This window comes from Athalia rosae, chromosome 7 (genome assembly GCF_917208135.1).
Source record: "Athalia rosae chromosome 7, iyAthRosa1.1, whole genome shotgun sequence".
NCBI lineage: Eukaryota > Metazoa > Arthropoda > Insecta > Hymenoptera > Athaliidae > Athalia > Athalia rosae.
Window position 1 is genome coordinate 7,530,802 of NC_064032.1, and position 20,062 is coordinate 7,550,863.

At 38.0% G+C, this 20,062-nt stretch overlaps 1 protein-coding gene and 1 long non-coding RNA gene across 3 annotated transcripts in view; both read left to right on the forward strand.

Annotated features, from left to right (window-relative positions):
- Positions 1 to 1,891: 1,891 nt before the first annotated feature.
- On the forward strand, positions 1,892 to 13,626 carry LOC105693974 (1-phosphatidylinositol 3-phosphate 5-kinase). Its single transcript, XM_012414255.3, has 14 exons — positions 1,892 to 2,303; positions 2,488 to 2,702; positions 3,306 to 3,495; positions 3,634 to 3,871; positions 4,034 to 4,240; positions 4,326 to 4,543; positions 4,617 to 4,962; positions 5,583 to 5,943; positions 6,163 to 6,433; positions 6,517 to 9,274; positions 9,833 to 10,383; positions 10,488 to 10,820; positions 12,219 to 12,380; positions 12,636 to 13,626. Exons 1-14 carry the CDS (start codon positions 2,189 to 2,191, stop codon positions 12,833 to 12,835), a joined length of 6,165 nt encoding a protein of 2,054 aa, XP_012269678.2. The 5' UTR covers positions 1,892 to 2,188; the 3' UTR covers positions 12,836 to 13,626.
- A 4,438-nt stretch (positions 13,627 to 18,064) lies between these two features.
- The window catches only part of LOC125501686, a 45,175-nt gene continuing 43,177 nt past the window's right edge, over positions 18,065 to 20,062 (forward strand). The window contains exon 1 of one of the 2 annotated variants that reach the window (XR_007279296.1): positions 18,065 to 19,172. This is a non-coding gene — a long non-coding RNA (uncharacterized LOC125501686). The remainder of the gene's footprint in view (positions 19,173 to 20,062) is intronic. The other variant, XR_007279295.1, reaches the window with a different exon arrangement.

Here is a 20,062-nt window from a genome sequence, read left to right on the forward strand (position 1 = left end):
CAATTATTACCACCAATTCTACCGGATGCAACCCGATATCCTTTTTCCTGCCTGACTATTACAATTGCCATCGGTCATTGCTCGACCTTGCATCAGCATGACATGCAAGTGCAATGACTTCTCGATTTGCACCCTGTCAGCTACACGTGCACTCCCACTCCACCTACCCCCTCTTTCAATAAACCGAGTTTACCTTATTCCTAATCTTTATATCAAAATCACTTCTGATCTAAGAACCAAACAGTACGGTTTTCCAGGACATAGTTCCTTAGTCACACACCGAAATCCTCGATCGGTCACTCTACAAATATTCATCAAACACACCTGTAAGCCTCACCGAGCCTGGCAAATGAATATACTTCGCATCATAATCATCTACAAACTCTCGATCACCTTCATCACTTCGAATCCTTTCCTGCAGTTGCATTTAGTTGCATAAAACGAGAACGAACCTAAATAATAACGCCGGCGAACGTTTTACCCACGTAACAAATTGGTGACAGCGTTTACCGACGTAACACTAAATTAAAAATATAAAAAAGGAAAAATATATTTTTATAGGTTGCAAATAGAGAAAATCTAAACCCTAATCCTTGTTACGTCTTGAGGGTTATTAATAAGATGACCGGGTTTACCGACTGCGTTCGGACGTGAAATTCTGGAAAAGGTATTTTCCTCTTTCACCTAGTGAGTCTTTGATCGTCAATTTGCCTGGTCGATGCGTCAACACACTACCGATTCACCACGTTACCGTAGTTACTTAGGGTTTTACCAGCCACTGCTAAGCGCAGTTGAAATAAATGATGATGGTAAAGGTTATTATTCAAACAGTGTTTATTTGGTTTCACACACAAATATTATCAATTATGAAATAATTGATAATGCAAAATATATTTAATCAGGTTTAATGTTGTAGGTTTGTTTCGATTTAATTGAAATACAAATTTAAATGAAACTTAATAGTAATGAGGATTTTAACTCAGTTTTACGATATTTATTAATTCTGGATTTTAGTCTGAGATTTGTTGGAACATCTGGTATTCCGTGAGTTTTGGAGTTAGAACAATTACGAAAAATGCGTCTAATGATGAGAGTCTAATACTGAACTAATAATGAGTTTACGTATGAGAGCGTCGAAAAATGAGGATCGAATGAGAGGGAGTTCTGTTGAGATCGGGTTTTTATATGAGTGATTTAGGGGAGTTTTTTGGAGGGGTTGAATTTTGGATACCCGCGTGGGCGCGAAAATATATCATTGGTGGATCTGGACCTTTAGAAAAGATGTCGTGCTGTAGGGATGCTGTGATTAGAACAATGCGAGGGCTGAGGGTTGGGCCCTCAAGTCCGAGCGTTGGCGAGATTTTTCTGGGATGTGGGTGTTGGGTGTTTTCCGTTTTTTTTTAGGACTTGATTTTCGTTAAATGGTTCTTCAGGATTTTGGGTGTTCATTTTTATCGCTTTTCTTGGTATCCTAGCGTAACGGCTATGTCAAGTGGTTGCACGTGCAGCTGCATAGCTTTGCTATCCGCTTGGCCACATGCTCAAATCTAAGGGAGGCTGTGCTGGAGCCTGGGAAATGTCTATGTTATAGGTTTTATGGTTTTCCAGACTACCTGCTAGGTTTTACTTATACTACATTATTCTAGAGTATTCGTGATATAGTTAAGAAATGGTTAAAAAATTATACGTATGGAAGGTTTATAAGATTTTGATAGTAATTACATGTCGTGTTTGATTAATCTAAGAGAGAGCTGGCTATTGTATATATATATATATATATATATATATATATGCTGCTATTGGGACGTAACATCCTAATGAAAAACACTAAAACATTAATATAGTAAAAAATAATTTTAATTTTACCGCGGCTCAAATGGCGGATATTTTTAGCTTTGCTCCACTCTATTTTACGCACTCTGTGGTACACCACTCTGACTACACTCAACGCTTAAAGCTCCGCCCATCCACTGACAACCGCGGTTGCTGTACCAGAAGCTCGCGAAAAAATGCCCACAGTCTGAATGTTCTAATCGTTGTCTGTGCATTACTAGAAACTCGGTACAAAAATAACACACGTTCATGCGGAATACATGGCCACGAAGAACGATGTGGGATTAATATACACCAAAAAGATGATTACCCTTATAAGATAACGACAGTGAAATCTATAGTGCAAACAGCAAAAATGAATAAGAATACAAACACTACTTCGAACTTGACAGAGTTCGCTCCACTAAGCCCAGAAGAAAGTCAGCCAGGCGTCGCGTCGTTATTTTCCAAGTTTTTCAATTTCACCAGAGGTAATCAACATCGTGTCATTTTAATTACTATCAATTATTCAATGCTAACGTAATTCTAATCTTGCAAATGATTCTTACGAGAGGTTACAAATGTTTCAAATTATCTGGATGCTCTGGTGTATTTGAATAATACCTGCTCCTCATTTACCTGCACAATTAGCTTCATCGCAACTTTGCTTACTAGGATCAACAGTTAACGATGAGTCATTGACTTTACCCAATAACGATGAACAGAGTTTGTCGGGTGAATCTAAGTCTTGGAAGCAATCGAACAGTACGGAAGAAGCTCCTGAAGACGACAGCTTAGGTATCCTGAATTTGACGATGGATGCTGCTGAAGGACGTAGCTTGCCAAATGTCTTGAAACGTATCAGCAATATCGTTGCCCTGAAAAGCAATGTAAGTATTAGAATTTTTTGTTGTCTCCTCTCTAGAGAAATCGTTGAATGCATCAGTTATCTAGACATTGGAATTCATTGTTTAGTGATGTTAAAGTGTTCGCAACAACAACTTTTCTGAGAACTCTTTCCAAAGTTAAATTACACACTAAGAAGGTTGATATCTCAGGGTTTACTAAATTTGAAAGATCTGACCATTTGAACAACAAAATAATTAAATTTGAGATCTTGTATCTTCTGTTGGCATTGCCCATGTCAAGTTATTGCTGATTCGATGCTTTCAATTTGAAATCCGAGATAATACAGAGAAACAATACAGGGTTACACAAAGAAATTTTAGGTTGATTTGCCTTGAAATACTGTAAAGTAACCTTTTGCAATCGGTGTGCATTTCGGACCGATGAATCTTTTCTTGAAATATGCCCCACTCTAGCACAGTCTAAACATTATATTTCATATGATGAGAAAACTCTGCCCACAAATAGTAAATGCATCAGTGAATTTCTCGGATCTGTGAGACTTCTAATCATATGGATCATATGATATATTGTAACTAATTGTGAATTCCAATGCATGAATTATAGTATGCATTTTTGTATTTCAGAACTTACAATCTTACAAAGATACACAACTCAGAAGTTATTGGATGCCCGATAGTGTTAGTAAACAATGTTATGAGTGTGGTGAACGTTTCACTACTTTTCGTAGGAGGCATCACTGCCGTGTTTGTGGTCAGATTTTTTGTTCAAGATGTTGCTCCGAGGTGATTCCTGGCAAGATTATGGGCTGCACCGGTTAGTAAAACAGTCGGATCGATCCATCAAGTCATTATTTAACATCGTTGTGTTTTCTGACTGTGATGAATTTATTCGACAACCAGACATAGTTTATCGGACATTCCATAAAACATAAATAAATTACATGTGTTACAGGAGATTTGCGGGTGTGCACGTATTGTTGTAAAGTTGTCTTGTCTTACTTACAATCTTCCGATATGGGGGCAGATTTAACAGCAGATCTCAGAGCACTGCAAGAAGATTTACAAGTCAAGTATGGCAGTGACACAACACCTGTCACCCAAAGACGTATCAACAATGATGCAGACCCTGAAATACAAACTAGGAGGAAAACTAGTGTGGGTTATATGGAAGAAAAGTATGCTTCAGGACGGTATGTGACATCTCAAAATTTTCAACTATGAGATATTATCTCCGTTTGATATGCTGAAATAAGTGTAACCCAACCTACTCTTTTGTAGAGGCAATATGCATAAATTTTCACTAACTTTGTTGAAATGATCACCAATTTCTTCTGATGTTGTCGATTTCACAGTTCTTCGAACTGCTACTTATCATCCGAAGAACGAGCGGCAGTTTTACGGAATTCAGCGTCTCTAAGGATGATTTATGAAGAGATATTCCGATCTAGCCAAGCTATTTCATTACAGACTCACAGACTTCGCTTACGCAGTTATTCCAATTGCTTCCTAGGTAGCGAATTAGTGGATTGGATGATTTCTCAAAATAAAGCTGCAACTCGGTAAGATTGAATCGAATCACATTAGCCTCTTTCTGTACCCCTCAGTAGCTATTCTTCCTACCATTCGGTATCTCAATTTTTGCAGTGTCCAAGCAACAGCAATTGGTCAAGCCATGCTCGAGGCAGGATTCATAGAAAGCGTCCTTGCAGATAATGCGTTTACAGATAGCCAGGCCATTTATAAACCATTGAAACCAACACGAGTACAAGTAGATTCTGAGTTTTTAGGAGAGACACGAACAATCTGTGATGCCCAAGAGCCTGCGTGGGTGAAAACCATTCCTCAGCATGATTCTACAACAGGTAGAATGTAACTTTGTGAATCTTTTGTTGATTGCCTGAATAGCTTTCCAATTGCTTAAGGCGCTCTTTATAGATTCTGAAAGTGAAACTAAACAGCCAAGTTCAGCACTACCTACAGTTGGTCGATTACCTTCATCCAGTTCTAGTTTTTACCTGGATTTGAATCTCGAAGCCTCAACGGTGATGTTGAAACGTCCTACTTCAGAAGAACTTAGTGTGCTTTCACTTGATGGTAGCAGTGACAACACAATAGAGAGAAAAGAAGTCAAATTCACGACCCACGAGTGTAATTCTGGCGTTAGTGATGAACTATTAAGCGATACATTGGACGTCCAAGATAATCAGGAACAAAATGTGTGGCACAAACCAAACAACTTGAAAACTGTTCTGGGAGAAAGCAACGCTTATAGTAGATTAACGTGAGTGATGCAAATTATTTCATTTAATCAAAGTGTTAATAGCTCGAAAAATTAGATGGATCACTGTGCAATGATGCAGAAACTCGTATTGATTCATGTGCACTCTGGTGTCTTGCAAGAGGCTTTATTTCTATTTTTGAGCTTTTGCGCCATCAAATCTTATTTTATGACTCGAAAAAATCCTCTGAGCGGAGCTCAATTGATTGAATTCACGAGTATTTAGTACTCAACTTGAATCGTTAGACCCAAATATAAGCAGATCCATATCGGACCGCAAACATTTACCTATATGTTACATATGTAGAGACTTAATAATGTGTACCTTCCACAAATTTTTTGCATATAGTGTAACCGTGTGACCTGATTCAATTCTTTCGCCACCAAGTACGAAATCACCATTTTAAGGCTACGAAAAAAATGTTTAAATTCATTTTTTCATGAGAAATTCATGTAACAATATTTGAAGTACAGTTCAGCCTCAGTGTCGCACTACTATCAGCTACTCTGTCATAATCATCCTGTGACTTTGGGTGATAATGTGTTCGTCCTCATGAAATACTGTTAGTCTTGAGCTTGCATTTAACCAGTTATAATCTTAGGTTTCAATTTTTTGCTCACAGAATTGCCTACAGTCAACATGAAGATTCCTTAGTAAAACAACTTCTGAATAAAGAAGGCTTATCTCAAAGCTGGTCAGAGATGATTCTACCCTTAGCACATCAAATTGTCGACCAAGTTAAGCCAAATTTGAACCATGACGCAGATGATATGGATATCAGACAGTATGTGCAAATAAAAAAAGTACCTGGTGGTAGCAGGAACGAGTGCAGCATTATATCCGGCCTTATTTGTAGCAAAAATGTTGCACATCGAGGCATGAACGCAATGTTGGCTCATCCCAAGATTTTATTACTTCAATGCGGTCTTATGTACCAACGCGTAGAAGGCAAATTACTAAGTTTGGAACCTGTCATGATGCAGGTTTGTGACAAAATTATTTACCCTTGCTCTAAACATTCAAATCCTCTCGGTGTATAAAGTTTTTATAACACAGTGCAACATTTAGGGGTAAAACTTAGACGAGCTGCTTGTACTTGCTCTATTATTTGTCTTTGAGTGCTAGTTGACCATTAAACATGAGGAATGAGATTCATAAAAGTATTAATGGTGTTCAACAAAGTTTCCAATTCTTGATTACAGGAAAATGAATACTTAGGTCATACTGTAGCTCGAATAACAGCACTTGGTCCAGATGTAGTGCTGGTTCATCGCTCTGTGTCTCGTTTAGCTCAAGATAGACTCAGAGAATGTGGTGTCACTCTCGTTCTGAATGTGAAGTTGAGCGTGCTTGAAAGAGTGGCAAGATGTACCAGAGCGAATATTGTCAACAGCGTTGATGCCCACATAACTGGTCGATGTCGTCTTGGCACGTGTAAAAAGTTCTACCTTAGAAATTTCCCAAACGACACAAGTAAGTAAGACTTGTATTTGTTATACTAACTTAATTTCAATGGTTCGAGTATCTTTCTAACAAGATTCATTGCAATTTGTCAGTTGGAGTGAAAACATTGATGTATTTTGAGGGTTGTGCCAACCCCCACCTTGGTTCAACAATACTATTGCGTGGCGGATCACTGAACGAGTTGAGAAAAGTGAAAAAGGTAACCTTAATGATGATATTTGCTGCGTACTCGTGGCGAATGGAGCATTCTTTTCTCATGGATGAATTTGCGATCCCTCCATCTCCAAAATCTGATTCTTTCTTGGATGAAAACCCTCAAAAATATTCAATAGATAAGGATGATGCAAAAGCGCTAATACTGAATGCAGACACAAAGAACGATAATGAAGTGATTACAATGTCATTAAAGGACACTGATGCTGCATCGTTGCAAATATGCAAACAGTACAGCAATAAATTAGTACTCTCGAAAGAACAACCAATACCATACAAAGAAGACATTTTATCTATCGATATAATTGAACATGGCAATAAAGCGAAGATTCAAGATAGAGAGAAATCATTGTTTAGCCCGCATACTTTGAAACAAGTTTCCAGGATGTTGAATGAGTATTCAGATCCATACGATACATTGAAATTATTCAAATCAAACCCAACAACGACAAGGGGCAAACATGATCTTACTTCAAATCTACATGGGCATGTTAATGCGACACCAGAAATAAATCAATTTGAAGAGTGTGATTTGAACATCGAACAAAACCAGCTATCTAATACATTGGAAATTGAACTTACAACTGACAAACTGAGTGAAACAAATTTGATGGGAAATAATGAGAATGATGGAGTTATGGATTTTGCGTACTCGAAAATTGATGACAAAAACAACTGTGGTGTGAACTTGCGAGATAAAGGCATCCATGAAGAAAGACGTACGTGCAGTAAATCAATCAGCGATCGTAGCGATCCATTACACCAATATTTGGAAGGGGGCAATGATCTGTTTGAGGAAACTAATTCGTTGGTTCAACAATTAAGCGTAACTGATTTACCCTTGTCGAACAAATTCAAGAAGGCATTAGATGATACAATACTCAGTGTATCTCCATATTTAACATTTTCGATACCCTACTTAGAAACAGAACCCGGACGGAATTGTGTATTACGAAAATTTTTCTCCAAAGAAATATACCACTCTTCTCAATTCTCAGACAAGGTTGAAGGAGTCAGGTCAAACAGTATTTCCACAGAAAGTGGTCGTCAAGACGACCGAATGTCGAATCTAAACTTGAAACCGCGGCATGATTTCGTTGGGACAAAAATTACAACTTGCGCCGACAGTCGTGGTATTCAAGCACTTCTGGCTAATTTTAGAGCATGTGGAAGTCGAATCTACGCAACCAACAATGTCCTGTTGGAATCAACTCCACTCACAGTCACACAGAATGAGGGAACCGATCAGCCTACAAGACATCTTGATTGCTTGAATCCCTTAACACATCAACGACTGTCTGTTTTATTCTGTAGTTTTTCTCACAGCAGCAACAATGCACCCGCATTTTGTGTGAATCCCTCTGTAGTAAACATGGATTTATATGGGAGGAACGATATTGCTCTCGGTCTTTTTCTCGAACGGTACTGTCTAACGACCGAATACAAGTGCCCAGCACAAGCGTGCAGAGCACAAATTTCTCAACATGCGCGAAGATTTGCTCACGACGGTGGCTGCGTACACATTGGCCTCAGTAAATTGGGCAGTCAATCATTCAATCAGAAAAATACTGACAGAATCTTGATGTGGAGCAAATGTAGCAAATGTAAAGGCGTATCACCAGTTGTTCCAATGTCAGATGATACATGGTCGCTGTCGTTTGCAAAGTATTTAGAACTTCGATTTCATGGTGGCATTTATACTAGGCGGGGAACCGATTCCTGTAAACATTCGCTTCACCATGATCACTGTCAGTACTTCAGCAGGAAAAATATGGTAGCCATTTTCAGGTATACCCGTATATCTCAATGGGAAATTTCCTTGCCTCCTCCACTGATAACAATTAACTATGATCCAAAACAGCACAATGACGTGATCGAAGAAGTGAAAAATGTGGCATTGAAGGGAGATGAAGTCTTCTCTAACATTCGAGATAAATTGGTGACGTTATCTATTGATACAGAAATTTTGAATACCATGAAACAACAGCTTTTCAAAGACCAGCAATACTTCAAAAACAAAATTGAAGAAATTCAATTGAAGCTCACCTCGCCGACATTGGAAAACAAAAAGTTGGAGGGCAAGAATTCCGAAAAAATCGTTCAATCATTAATGTCTAGGATCGAAGATGGCATTGTCATTTTGAAGAGACTAATATCGGAGGCAGTTTTTGGATGGAATAACCGAATACTCGAAGTTACCACAAAAAAAAAAGACGACAAACATAGAAGGTTAACGGAGCGATCCATGACAACTGGAAACAGCAGCTTCATCGATACCGATAGCTACATAACTGAGGACATACCCGCCGACTCCCACGTAGAAAGCCCGGTGTTAACTGACTACGTTGCTATTGATGCGACATCGGCAGCACATGCCGACTTACATGGTGATTCGGTGGAATACTCTGAAAGCGAAACTCTAGATAGTAACAATCCAGAGGAGATTGTAGTGATCCAAGGATCACCCAAGAACCATCACAGGTCATATTCTGACGTGCTACCGCTGGCCTCCGATGATGTTCCAGACAAAAAAAGAAAGAGAAAAACAATACTGTCACAGTTGTTGCCATCTGTACCCATTAACAACCCGATAAATTGTCCGCTAAATGCACTTGAACATCATTCGCTCTCATTGGGGTATGTACGATATATGACAAAGACAGATAGAAACTGTAAATTCGAAGTAAAATGAGTGCAAGTGGAAAAACTTTTGCCTACTCAAATTGTACGAGGCTGTCTTTTAACCCCCGGTTAAAAAGTGCCCATCAATGGGACAGCGTTTTTCATTTCTTACTGACTAGGTCTCTGTATACCAGTAATTCGAATGGATTGGATTCTTTTATTTGTGCTTAGCCTGGAAGATACCCCTTCACCAAATGTAGAAAACGGTAGTACTCTGCTCTTTCAATGTGCTTACAATTTTCTCATTTGTACTCATTTTTTTCCAATATGCGGTTTTCATGCCTTCACATGGTCTACGTGTATATCCGGCTAATCTGCTCCCACAGAGGCCTAGTAGCGTGATACTATTTTGTCGATCTGATCATTTTGTCAAAGTATTTACAAATTCGGCGTATAGTAAAATTTACAGTATTTCTTTGATCTGTGGAACTATTTGAATATTCGTGAGTTACAGGTGTGAATAGCGATGGTATTATACAATGTATATTTATTGAATTTTATTGATGTTTACAGGTCTGTGGTACCAATCGTTGTTTATGAATCAGAACCTTCATCCATAATTGCGTACGCACTAGATTCTCTCGACTACAAGCACAAGCTGCAAGAATTATTACGCTCTACTAAAGGCTCAGAATCGAATCCTAGTCCCTTGAATAGACGAAAATTCTCTGATAACAAAGAAAGTACATCTGACTTGGCTCAATCAATGGAATCGAAACGGCCGTCGGTTCTTTTTTTTCTACGAGGTGGTAGTCCCAACTTTCCCAGTCCTGTTGAATCTGAAAAACATCTGATATCAGTGGATATCCCACAACAAAATTCTGTGAATGCACTTGATTCAGAGGAAGATAAAAAAGCTGCCAAGCAGCAAAATTATATCGAAGTGCAGTTCAACGACGACACTACAAATTTTTTTTGTAGAATTTATTTTGCCCCACAATTTGCTGCCTTGCGAGAAAATGTTTTACCTTGTGGGGAAGATGGCTTTACTAGAAGTCTAAGCCGAAGTGTCCAATGGGTCGCTAAAGGTGGTAAAAGCGGGAGCTCTTTTTGTAAGACTAGAGGTTAGCAATTTTTCTCATTAATTTTGATGACGAATTATCCTCTATCATTGTAATATGTAGATAGATTTCTAAAATTCACTCATTTGTATCTATTCATATTTCAGATGACAGGTTCATATTGAAGGAAATGTCTCGTCTCGAAATGCAAATATTTTTGGATTTTGCACCCAACTATTTTTCTTACTTAGACAAGTGTCAACAGACAAAGCAGCCCACATTACTCGGAAAAATTATTGGCGTGTACAGAGTGTCGTTCAAAAATGTTACGACCAATGCTGCGCTAAGAACCAGCCTATTAGTAATGGAGAACTTGTTTTATAACAGAATTATTAAAGATAAATTCGACTTGAAGGGTTCTATGCGAAATAGATTGGTAAACCGGGAAGAGACCGATCATGAGGGAGAAATCGTTTTGCTGGATGAAAACTTATTGAATAGTAAGTACTAAATGAAACTTAAAATGCGTTTCAAGAATTTATATGAGTCCGATATGTTTATGAATTTTTCTACTAGTTTCTACTAACGAAAAAAGTGACCACGGTTCAGTCGTTTTTCGATTACGCCAACCTCATCCGGTTCGCAAACTATTGTGTAGCCCCACATTTTCGGAAACATGCACTTTTTAACTGGCTCTAACTGCTAAAATGTTGATACCACCAGAAAAATAGTTAAAAAAAAAGTTAAGTTTTACTCATTTTTAAGTGCGCACAAATACGCACTTTTGCAAGTCGTTCAGTGCGTGTAGATCGCCCTAAATGCACGTTGACGAGGTATGATCTTTGCACCCTACGAGTAGGCTGTCTCGATTTTTTGTATCGGTGTTCGAAAAGAGATCAGCATCCCGCCGGTACGTCATTTCCAAGGAATTTACCGACTCCAAATGACCCTCTCCTGCCTGTGTACACCTGTGAAGTATGAGCGTGCGTGCGCGCTGTGTATGCAAGAAAAGGTACTCGAGTGACAAAATCTCGAACTTTGTACACAAAAAAAACAAAACTTTGGAAAGATTTTTTTCGAAAGTACAAAGCTTATCAAACATTTCTTGTGACAACCATTTTTTAGTAATATCAATGCTTTTGTGATTGGAGCCAGTTGAAGAATGAATGTTTCCGAAAATGTGAGGACATAGAATTTGCGTAATCGAAAAACGACTGAACAGGTAGTCACTTTTCTTGTCAGCACAATCTAAAAAAAAAGTGACAGAAACATCGGAGTCTATGATCCACGCCGACTAGGTGAAATGGATGGAAGGATTATACTATTGTTCTAAACATTGTGACGCTGTTTTACCAGGTGACTATTCAGCATGAAATCGGTGAAGATCTTCACAAATATGCTCCCTCGAATTCATTTCGACTTTGACAAAAGTCAAGGTCAACATTTTTCTTCACACGAAATTCTAATAATCGAGAGTAGCATAACTCTTACAGAGACTGTGGGTTTCAAACGAACTCTTCAACTTATGACTAAAAATCACTGACAATGAGTTAAAAAAATCTTGAAAATAAGGCAAGTCTCAAATGACGGTTCATTTGCCAACCACGATCCCACCAAAACTTTTTTTTTCTCAAAAAGTAGAATTTGTTGAACCTGTAAAAATCTATGACTGAGTTTCAAGGTTAGCATCAATTCGATAACTACAAATCTTCAGAGATCCCCATCAATTTCATGCTCCGATGTAGTCTGTACTTTTTTTGCCACCAGCCAGCAAATACTGTATGCATTTTTCAGCCATGTTAGCTCAGATTGTTTTTCTTGGACTAGAGTAGTGAAATTTCTGAGGAATATTATTGCCGGTATGTTTATAGTTTTTTTAAATACCTGATTTTTTTCAGTGAGCTGTGATTCTCCATTATATATAAGACCTCACGCTAAGGCAGTATTAAATAAAGCTATAGAAATGGATACAAAATTTTTGTCCGACAATTCAGTTATGGATTATTCATTGTTGGTAGGTTTGGAACCAAGCACCGATGAACTTGTGCTAGGAATTATTGGTAAGTTTATTGATAATTTTATTGAGGAAGTTCAAGCTCTAACTTTTTCTGTGGGAAATTTGATAGTTCATCGAAGGCATTCAGAGTTCATGGATATTTTTTGCACTGTTCATTTTCATGTAGTTCACAATTTAGTTGGCTAGAGGTGGGTGGGCGAATTTCTGAGTCTCAGCAAAACGAGTCATTCTTATGCGACATACATAATACTGTTCAGCGGTCATTAGTAAATTTTAATAATTATTTCTTCTCGTTCAGATTACATAAGAACTTTCACATGGGACAAAAAACTCGAAACAATGGTTAAAAAGTCTGGTATTTTGGGAGGCCAAGGAAAATTACCCACAATAGTATCACCGGAAGAGTATCGAGAAAGATTTATAGCAGCAATGCATCGTTATTTTTTACCGGTTCCAGACAGGTGGACTGGATTGGGTCAAGGTGTAGAATCCTGCTAAGGTTCACCTAAATAGTTATTATTTGGCGTCGATTGTCAGTGCTCTACATCGTTGAAATAATGTGCAAAAGAGTTCTACTTTTCGTGGTACTCAAGCCCTTATAAGATACCTATGCCAACTATACTGAGTGTCTCATTTTAATCTATCCCGGCCGATGTTTTTGAAACTAAGCATGATACGAGAAGAAGTTTGGTGTAAAATATTTAGGGTTCAACAGGGGAAAAAACTTGACGCCATCCAATTTTTCCTCAAGTGACCTTTTAAAGGTCAAATTAAGGTCGACTCGGTTTTTTCAAACAGAATGACACATTTTTTTCGTCGGAATCTGAAAGAGCATCAAATTTTGCGCCAAAAAGTATCTACACACATATGGCCTATGACCTAAAGTTGATGAGTAATTGGGTAGAGCCGGTCGAAAAAGCATGCTTACACGTGGGGCCGCTGTCTCACTGGTGTACCATAGATACTTGTACGCTGGCGGGCGCTGCACCACACCGCGCTGCGCGGCCCCAAGTACAGCACGCTTTTTCGAGTTCTAGAGGAGTCATAGGAGCCTAGAATTACGATTAGCATTCATAAGTCATATTTATACCAATCAATAGATAAATAGTAGTTGTACGCTGCATATAGCCGATATTTGTCGGTAAAATTCTTTATTTGTAAACTCGATGAACATTATTTGAAAACTTTGGTAGAAAATAATGTGAAATATGTCACATTGTCATTCTGTAATCATTATGGTGCGTCACAAACATGAATTCAATTGATGTATTTTATCCCGCCATCCAGTACTATTTTGTTCGTCATTCCCATATTAGCTGAGTGTTCTATCCCACTTTTCAGATGCTTCCAGTCAACGGTGTGGAAATATTAGGCTTTATGAAGTCAAAGGATACTTTTTTATAATTGGGAAATCAATTCCGTGACTGCTTTTGTCCTTCTAAAGTGGGTTTCAAATGACTTACAATTAGGTCCGGTCCCATCTCAAATCGTCCAGCGAGGTCGGGACGAAAAATTTGAATGATGCGAAAAAAAAATGTCGATCGCTGACGAATCAATGAGACTCGGCAGAGTCTCGCGCCGAGTTCACAAATTCGAAAGAACGGGCGCGGGAGTATCTTTACTGCGACGGGAGCTCAAAAGCGGAGTTGGGTTCGCGTTTCATCAAATAGCTCACATATTTATACATATAACATTACAGCAAATGTGGACTCACTTTCACTGCATAAATCGGTAACAAGCTTTCGTCTAAGCCTAATTTCAATGAAATCGGTCGTCGGTGAACTGAGATATGATATCTGATCACCGATGGGCTCGTTTCACGATTCGCACCGCCGCACAGTGGGACCAAATTCCCAAATCGTGGCCAAAACCCCGAAAAATAAATTTTCGATTCTCAGAATTTTAACAGGAAGGTTGGGTAGAGAAAGGATTGGCGCATTTATTCCTCAAAGGACGAGTCCCTACCTCCAATACTTGTCGAGTTATTTCATTTCAAAGTTAACCTTTATTCAGAGCGCACGCATCGCTCGTGATTGTCAGTAGATTTACGCTGTATTCAAAAGTGAAGAACTTTATAGTTAAGTGATTAATTTCAATTCTACAAAATGGAAACGATTGCTACAAGTATGTAGAAAACATTCATGCAATAATAAACCCCCAAATATTATGATTATCCTGTTTAAATTATGCCTTGTTCGATGCTTGTACAAAAATAGCAGAATTTCTGAACTTGCATTTTCAACTAGAACAAAAGTAGCATATGCCGCCAAAATTCGATATCCAGATTATAGATTGATCAATTATCTTATGATATCGACAAGAATCAGCTGCCTAAATCTGCCTATTCTCTTGTATAACGATTTTTGTCCGAGCTCGTGCATCCGAAATAGCGTATCACAATATGGTGGCGGCCGGCGCGCGGCATTCAGAATTCTGTTTCTCGTGCAAGACGCTCACGTTATTTGATCATTCTTTTACAGCTATTTTTTTTTTTTTTCATTATAAATAATGTTTGCACGTAAGATACAACTATATATCATATATATATATATATTCTAGGTTTTTATGAATAAAATATGTTTTTTATGTTGAAATAATATTTCTTATACAGGCTCTCATGATGAAGTCGTGAAATTTACTCGGAAGGAGATATTCGTAATCGTGAAAGACCGTTTCAAGGCTAGATTAGCTGAAATAATTCCTTACCTAGAAGGCCAACTTTCTGAGAAAAGTAGACGACCGTTGCAGGTACGGGAGGACATGAAGGCACCTCTTTCATCATTGTTCGCTAAAATGCGAACAAAGTGGCAAAAGGCTAATAGAACAGAGGATCCCTTTTTCAATCGAAACAAGGAATGGCTCAATTCACCCGCATTCTTTCCGGCATCTATTACCGATTTAAATTGTCATCAAGTTAAGCGCGAGATCTATGTAAGCGCAGAAGGACCCAAGAAGTTCGTGAAACTTCGACGCCAAAGGCCTGCGATCTGCAGGTTAATTGAATGCTTCTTAGATTGTTTATGAGACAACAATGACAAGTCCAGCAAGAGCTTATAAGTATCGAAAGGCTTTTGAATCGAAACCTGAAAAAACATTGTCTGGCGAAGCCGCACTTTCATTTTACGTGGAAAATAAATATTCAAAAAGTCAATATCTAGGATTGAGAACGTTGAGTAAGGGGAATGACTGTAAACTGTATCCTTCTTACAAGATATTGGCAGAAGCTGAAAAACGTTGCTATCCGCCTAATACTGCTATCACCATCACAGAAAATACTGCTGAAGTTCAGCTACAAGCTTGATTGGATTACACAACAGACCGTATTTTATTGTTCGAAGAGGATGTTATTCGCAGCTTGGCTCAAGCGAATATTCACATGCAATTTATTTTCAAATGGGGTTGAGATGGAAGTTCTGGACAGAGTGAATATAAACAAACATTTGAGAATGACAGCACATCAGATGCAAATGTGTTTTTTACTTCTGTAGTGCCTTTACAACTCATTTATACGGATCCAGAATCAAAGACAGAAATCGTTATTTGGAAGAACCCCAGACCATCGTCTTCCCGATTTTGTAGACCATTGAGACCACAGCTTTTGCATGATAGCACAGAATCTACGGTCAATGAAGTACAACATATTGAAGAACAGAAAAGTCACTCATTCCTTTGAAAATATAATGCATGGGAAAGAAATATCGGTTATGTACAAACTGGCTTTCACGATGATCGATGGCAAAGTATGCTCAAAATTGGGACTTACTGTTGATCGTCCGAAGCCTGAATACGGAAGCACAAACGATGGAAATACAGCTCGACGCTTTTTTGAAAATTCGAAGACATCTGCTCTCATAACATCAGTGGACGTGAATTTGATTGAACGTTTTCACGTTAATTTACAAGTTGTTTCGAGTGGACGTGAAATCAATGATGAGAAGTTTCACAATTATACGCTAGAAACTATGAGAAAATTCGTTGAACTATATCCATGGTATTATATGCCCACTTCGGTGCATAAGCTATTGATTCATAGTCCACAGATAATAGATCATGCCTTGCTACCAATCGGTCAATTGTCCGAAGAAGCACAAGAAGCACGTGTTACGTCCCACGGGACTCCTAAATTCAAAATTTTTAATATCCCCTAGGTTTTAACTAAACAAAGGTCCCAGAGATGACCATTTGAACCTGAGATCTTGCAGATGTGGAATCTGGAGAGTCGGTCGTAAAACCCTAGAATAGTCTAAACAAATCCCTGGTCCGCGCGCACATTTTCAAGCCAAGACCCTTTTCTTCATATTGTAAACCACTCCGAGCTCGAAATATTCCATTAGCTTCATATATTGCTTCAATTATTAAGAACCAATTTTCAACATTTACTAATGAACAATTTTAAACCGTCTCCGCGTTAATAAAACATTATCACACACTCGTTACATTTGTTAAATTGAAAGAATTCAGTCAAATTTCAATCTTATAATACAAAATCCTTAAAAAACATGATAGAACCTTCGTTCAAAAACAGAAATCAATGATTCAAATTCACTAAGAATTTTCCATTCCGGAGTTGGTAAAAATCCAGTTTGTTCATTAAATAATAGTAAACTTTAAAAAACCGAACAATTTCTCGAAGATAGTAATAAAACTCAAGTGTTTGTACCCCAGAAAACTACCCCAGCATAACCAGGCCCAAGTGGGAGAAAAACTCAACCAATGGGATATTTTACACATTTTGAACAAAACAGATAAACACATACGATTGGAAGAACCCCCAAAAGAAAATTCTAACCAATTGTAGAGATTTACAAAACACCGCCCTCAAAATCTTGGTATAAAAACTGGAACTCAACTAAAAAATCTCAGTTCACAGTTCATAGTTACACAGTTCCGGACAAACAGTTACAAGACTCGCAACAAAAATCACAGTTCCAGACAGATATACAGTTCTAGTTCCAGTCTCAGTTCATAGTCACACAGTTCCAGTCTCAGTTCCAGTCTCAGTAATACAGTTGCAGTCACAAGAAACAACACAAGACTCAGTCACAGACCAAAAAGTATCAGACAAAACTCACTCACTTAACTCATCCACCAAAAACTTAACTTCAGTCCAGTTTTCTAAAAAGTTGAATCGGAAGTCCACCAGTGCAGTTCGCACCATCTTCTCCAATTCCAAATCAATTCGAGCAAGGTGTTATTCTCATACATTCTCCACTCTTTCCAAAATTCTTACTTCCCCAATTCATTCCACTCCCGATTCTAACTTGAGTTTTTTTTTTGATCAACTGTTAGTTAGTATTTTTATGTTATAAATTTTGTATTTTATATTTTATTCTGGAAATATAACCACGTATTCATTCAAAATTCACCCTTGTTTCCAATAATTAATTCTTCAATTTTATCAATTTCAAATTTATTCAAAAGGAAAAGTCTGTGTCAAAACGAACTCGCTTCAACCGGCTGATGTTCGTTTTCCTCTAGATTTTCCTTATGAATCAGGCGGCTATTGAGAAACTCGCTTAACCCGGCTGTAGTTATCTCAAGAACCAAGTGATTCTTACGAGTAAATTCGATTTTTATATAAAATTCCAGTAGAGTTTAAACCTAATTTTCCCGATTATAAGCAAATCAATAAATCAAATCCGAGGAGACAACCATATAAAACCAAATCCCTCTTCGAGTAAAACATCATCCTCAAATTTCCCGTGTTATTATTAACCACCGCTATTTCCAACTTTGCACTGGTCTCGAGTCCCAGGTGAAAAGTGCTAGCACTTGGACCCAAAAAATCGAGACACACACTCTCCTGTTCACGTAAGATCCATCCCAAACAAAACTAAACCGATCGGACGTAACACACGAAACGAAGATATAAAACGGTATCGTGAAAGCTTTTCTAAAAAGTGTTCACGAGTAAAGACAATAGAGGATGTTTTTCATCGGCTTCTGGTAACTTCTGATCCATACATTCCGAGTATCAGAAAACTTCTAACAAAAAAACTAAAGAGTTTGTCGAAGGAAGCAATAGAGCTATTACTCCCGCCTCAAATTTCAATGACCTCTGGTAACAACATGGAAGTCGATTCGGATGTCGGTTCTGAATCTGAAGATTCCGAAAACGATGATTCCGATGATTATTAGCTGTAGGATCAATACAAATATTTTTCATTCCATTTATCAATATTTTGGATCCATTATTCTTTCAATTACATGACAAGTAAATTTGATCGTATTAAGATCATAGGTAAGAATAAATTTCTTTAATTGAAGGATCCTTGTTATCATCATCATCATCATCATCATCATCATCATTATTATTATTATTATATAATATAAAAATCATGTTCTAAGTGGGTTAGTGTTGTAAATATTTGCTTCAAATCCTTTACATACTGTTTTATCAAAATTAGGAAAAATTTTAATGTCTCTCATCGCCATGTTAGATCCGCCATTTTGGTAGGATAATTTTTGACTTCAAATCCGTAATCAGCGACCTCGAAAACCCCCGCGTAGAGATTTTAGTCGAATTTAACGTAGTTTTGAGGTTTTGGCCACGATTTGGGGATTTGGTCGCACTGTGCACCGCGCGCCAGTGAGAATCGATTGTGTGCGTGCAATATAATTCACGCGGGACCCGTATGCGTGTAAGTGACCGACTGCAACGCACCAGGTAGTGGAGCGGACGGTCCGTGATAGTCTAAGAGCCAGTGGGCGGCTACCTGCATGTATTTGACCAGACCTGGGTTTTTGTACATTGAGGCCCCTATACCTACCATACATGAGGTGGGGACCCACTAAGCCCAAAGCGGTGGACCCAGGTACTGCGCAGGTGAGACAGGTATTGATTTTTCGCGGATTTTAAATGTATTTGACCACGTCTGCCGTTTTGAAATCTTAAAATATATTATTATTATTATCGAAAAATAATAATGGCAGACCATTAGCGTGCGGTTAACATTATGGCAGACAGTTTTGAAGATGCTCAAAAATATAAAATTTTGAAAGTATTTGACCAGATCTGCCATTGAGATATATTATTCATTGTAGTCTTAAAAACTTATATTAATAACGGCAGACGTTTTTATTGAGTACACTCCTCAGTAGATAACATAATCTTTACTACTACCCGGTCAGATGTATGCATACACTGCATATAGTTTTCTTTTTTCTTTCTCCTATGTATTACTATTCTACTCATTCCAGCTTATAGTATTTTCTTTTATAGCTACTACCACTTAAATAATTTAGGGTTTATACCTGAGATGGCTCTATTATAATCCCAACCTAACGGTTTTTGTCAGATGTTTTCAGTATGCTTGTGAATCTCTACACAGATGCCTCGTGTTTCGTGAATTTAATAAAATACATAGTGTTGCTTAATGTTATTTTTTTTTAATTAAACTATTATTCATTGAATATCCGGTTGGCTACGGCTAGCGAGCCTACCTGAAAACCTACCCCGTAGCATAATTCGGAATAACGGACAGTTTATTCGAAATGATGAATTATAATTTCAATAAAGGGTCCTTGTATTTCCCAATAAAATGAGGAACGTTCGCGCAGCATACTTTGACGAAGAATTTGAATAAAAAAAAAAAACATTTCTGACCGGACTCGAACCCGGAGCATCAATTCTAGAAGCTGTCACGCTAGCCGCTGCGCCACTGATCTGCTTACACAGGTGGCGCGCGGCCAGACTCATGAAGCAACGTGTTCGTGTTCGATTTT

Coding starts and splice junctions, on each gene's coding strand:
- LOC105693974 (XM_012414255.3), top strand. CDS start 2,189: ATGAATAAGAATACAAACACTACTTCGAACTTGACAGAGTTCGCTCCA. Junction 2,304..2,487: donor GTTTTTCAATTTCACCAGAG/GTAATCAACATC, acceptor TTTGCTTACTAG/GATCAACAGTTAACGATGAG. Junction 12,381..12,635: donor ACTTGTGCTAGGAATTATTG/GTAAGTTTATTG, acceptor CTTCTCGTTCAG/ATTACATAAGAACTTTCACA.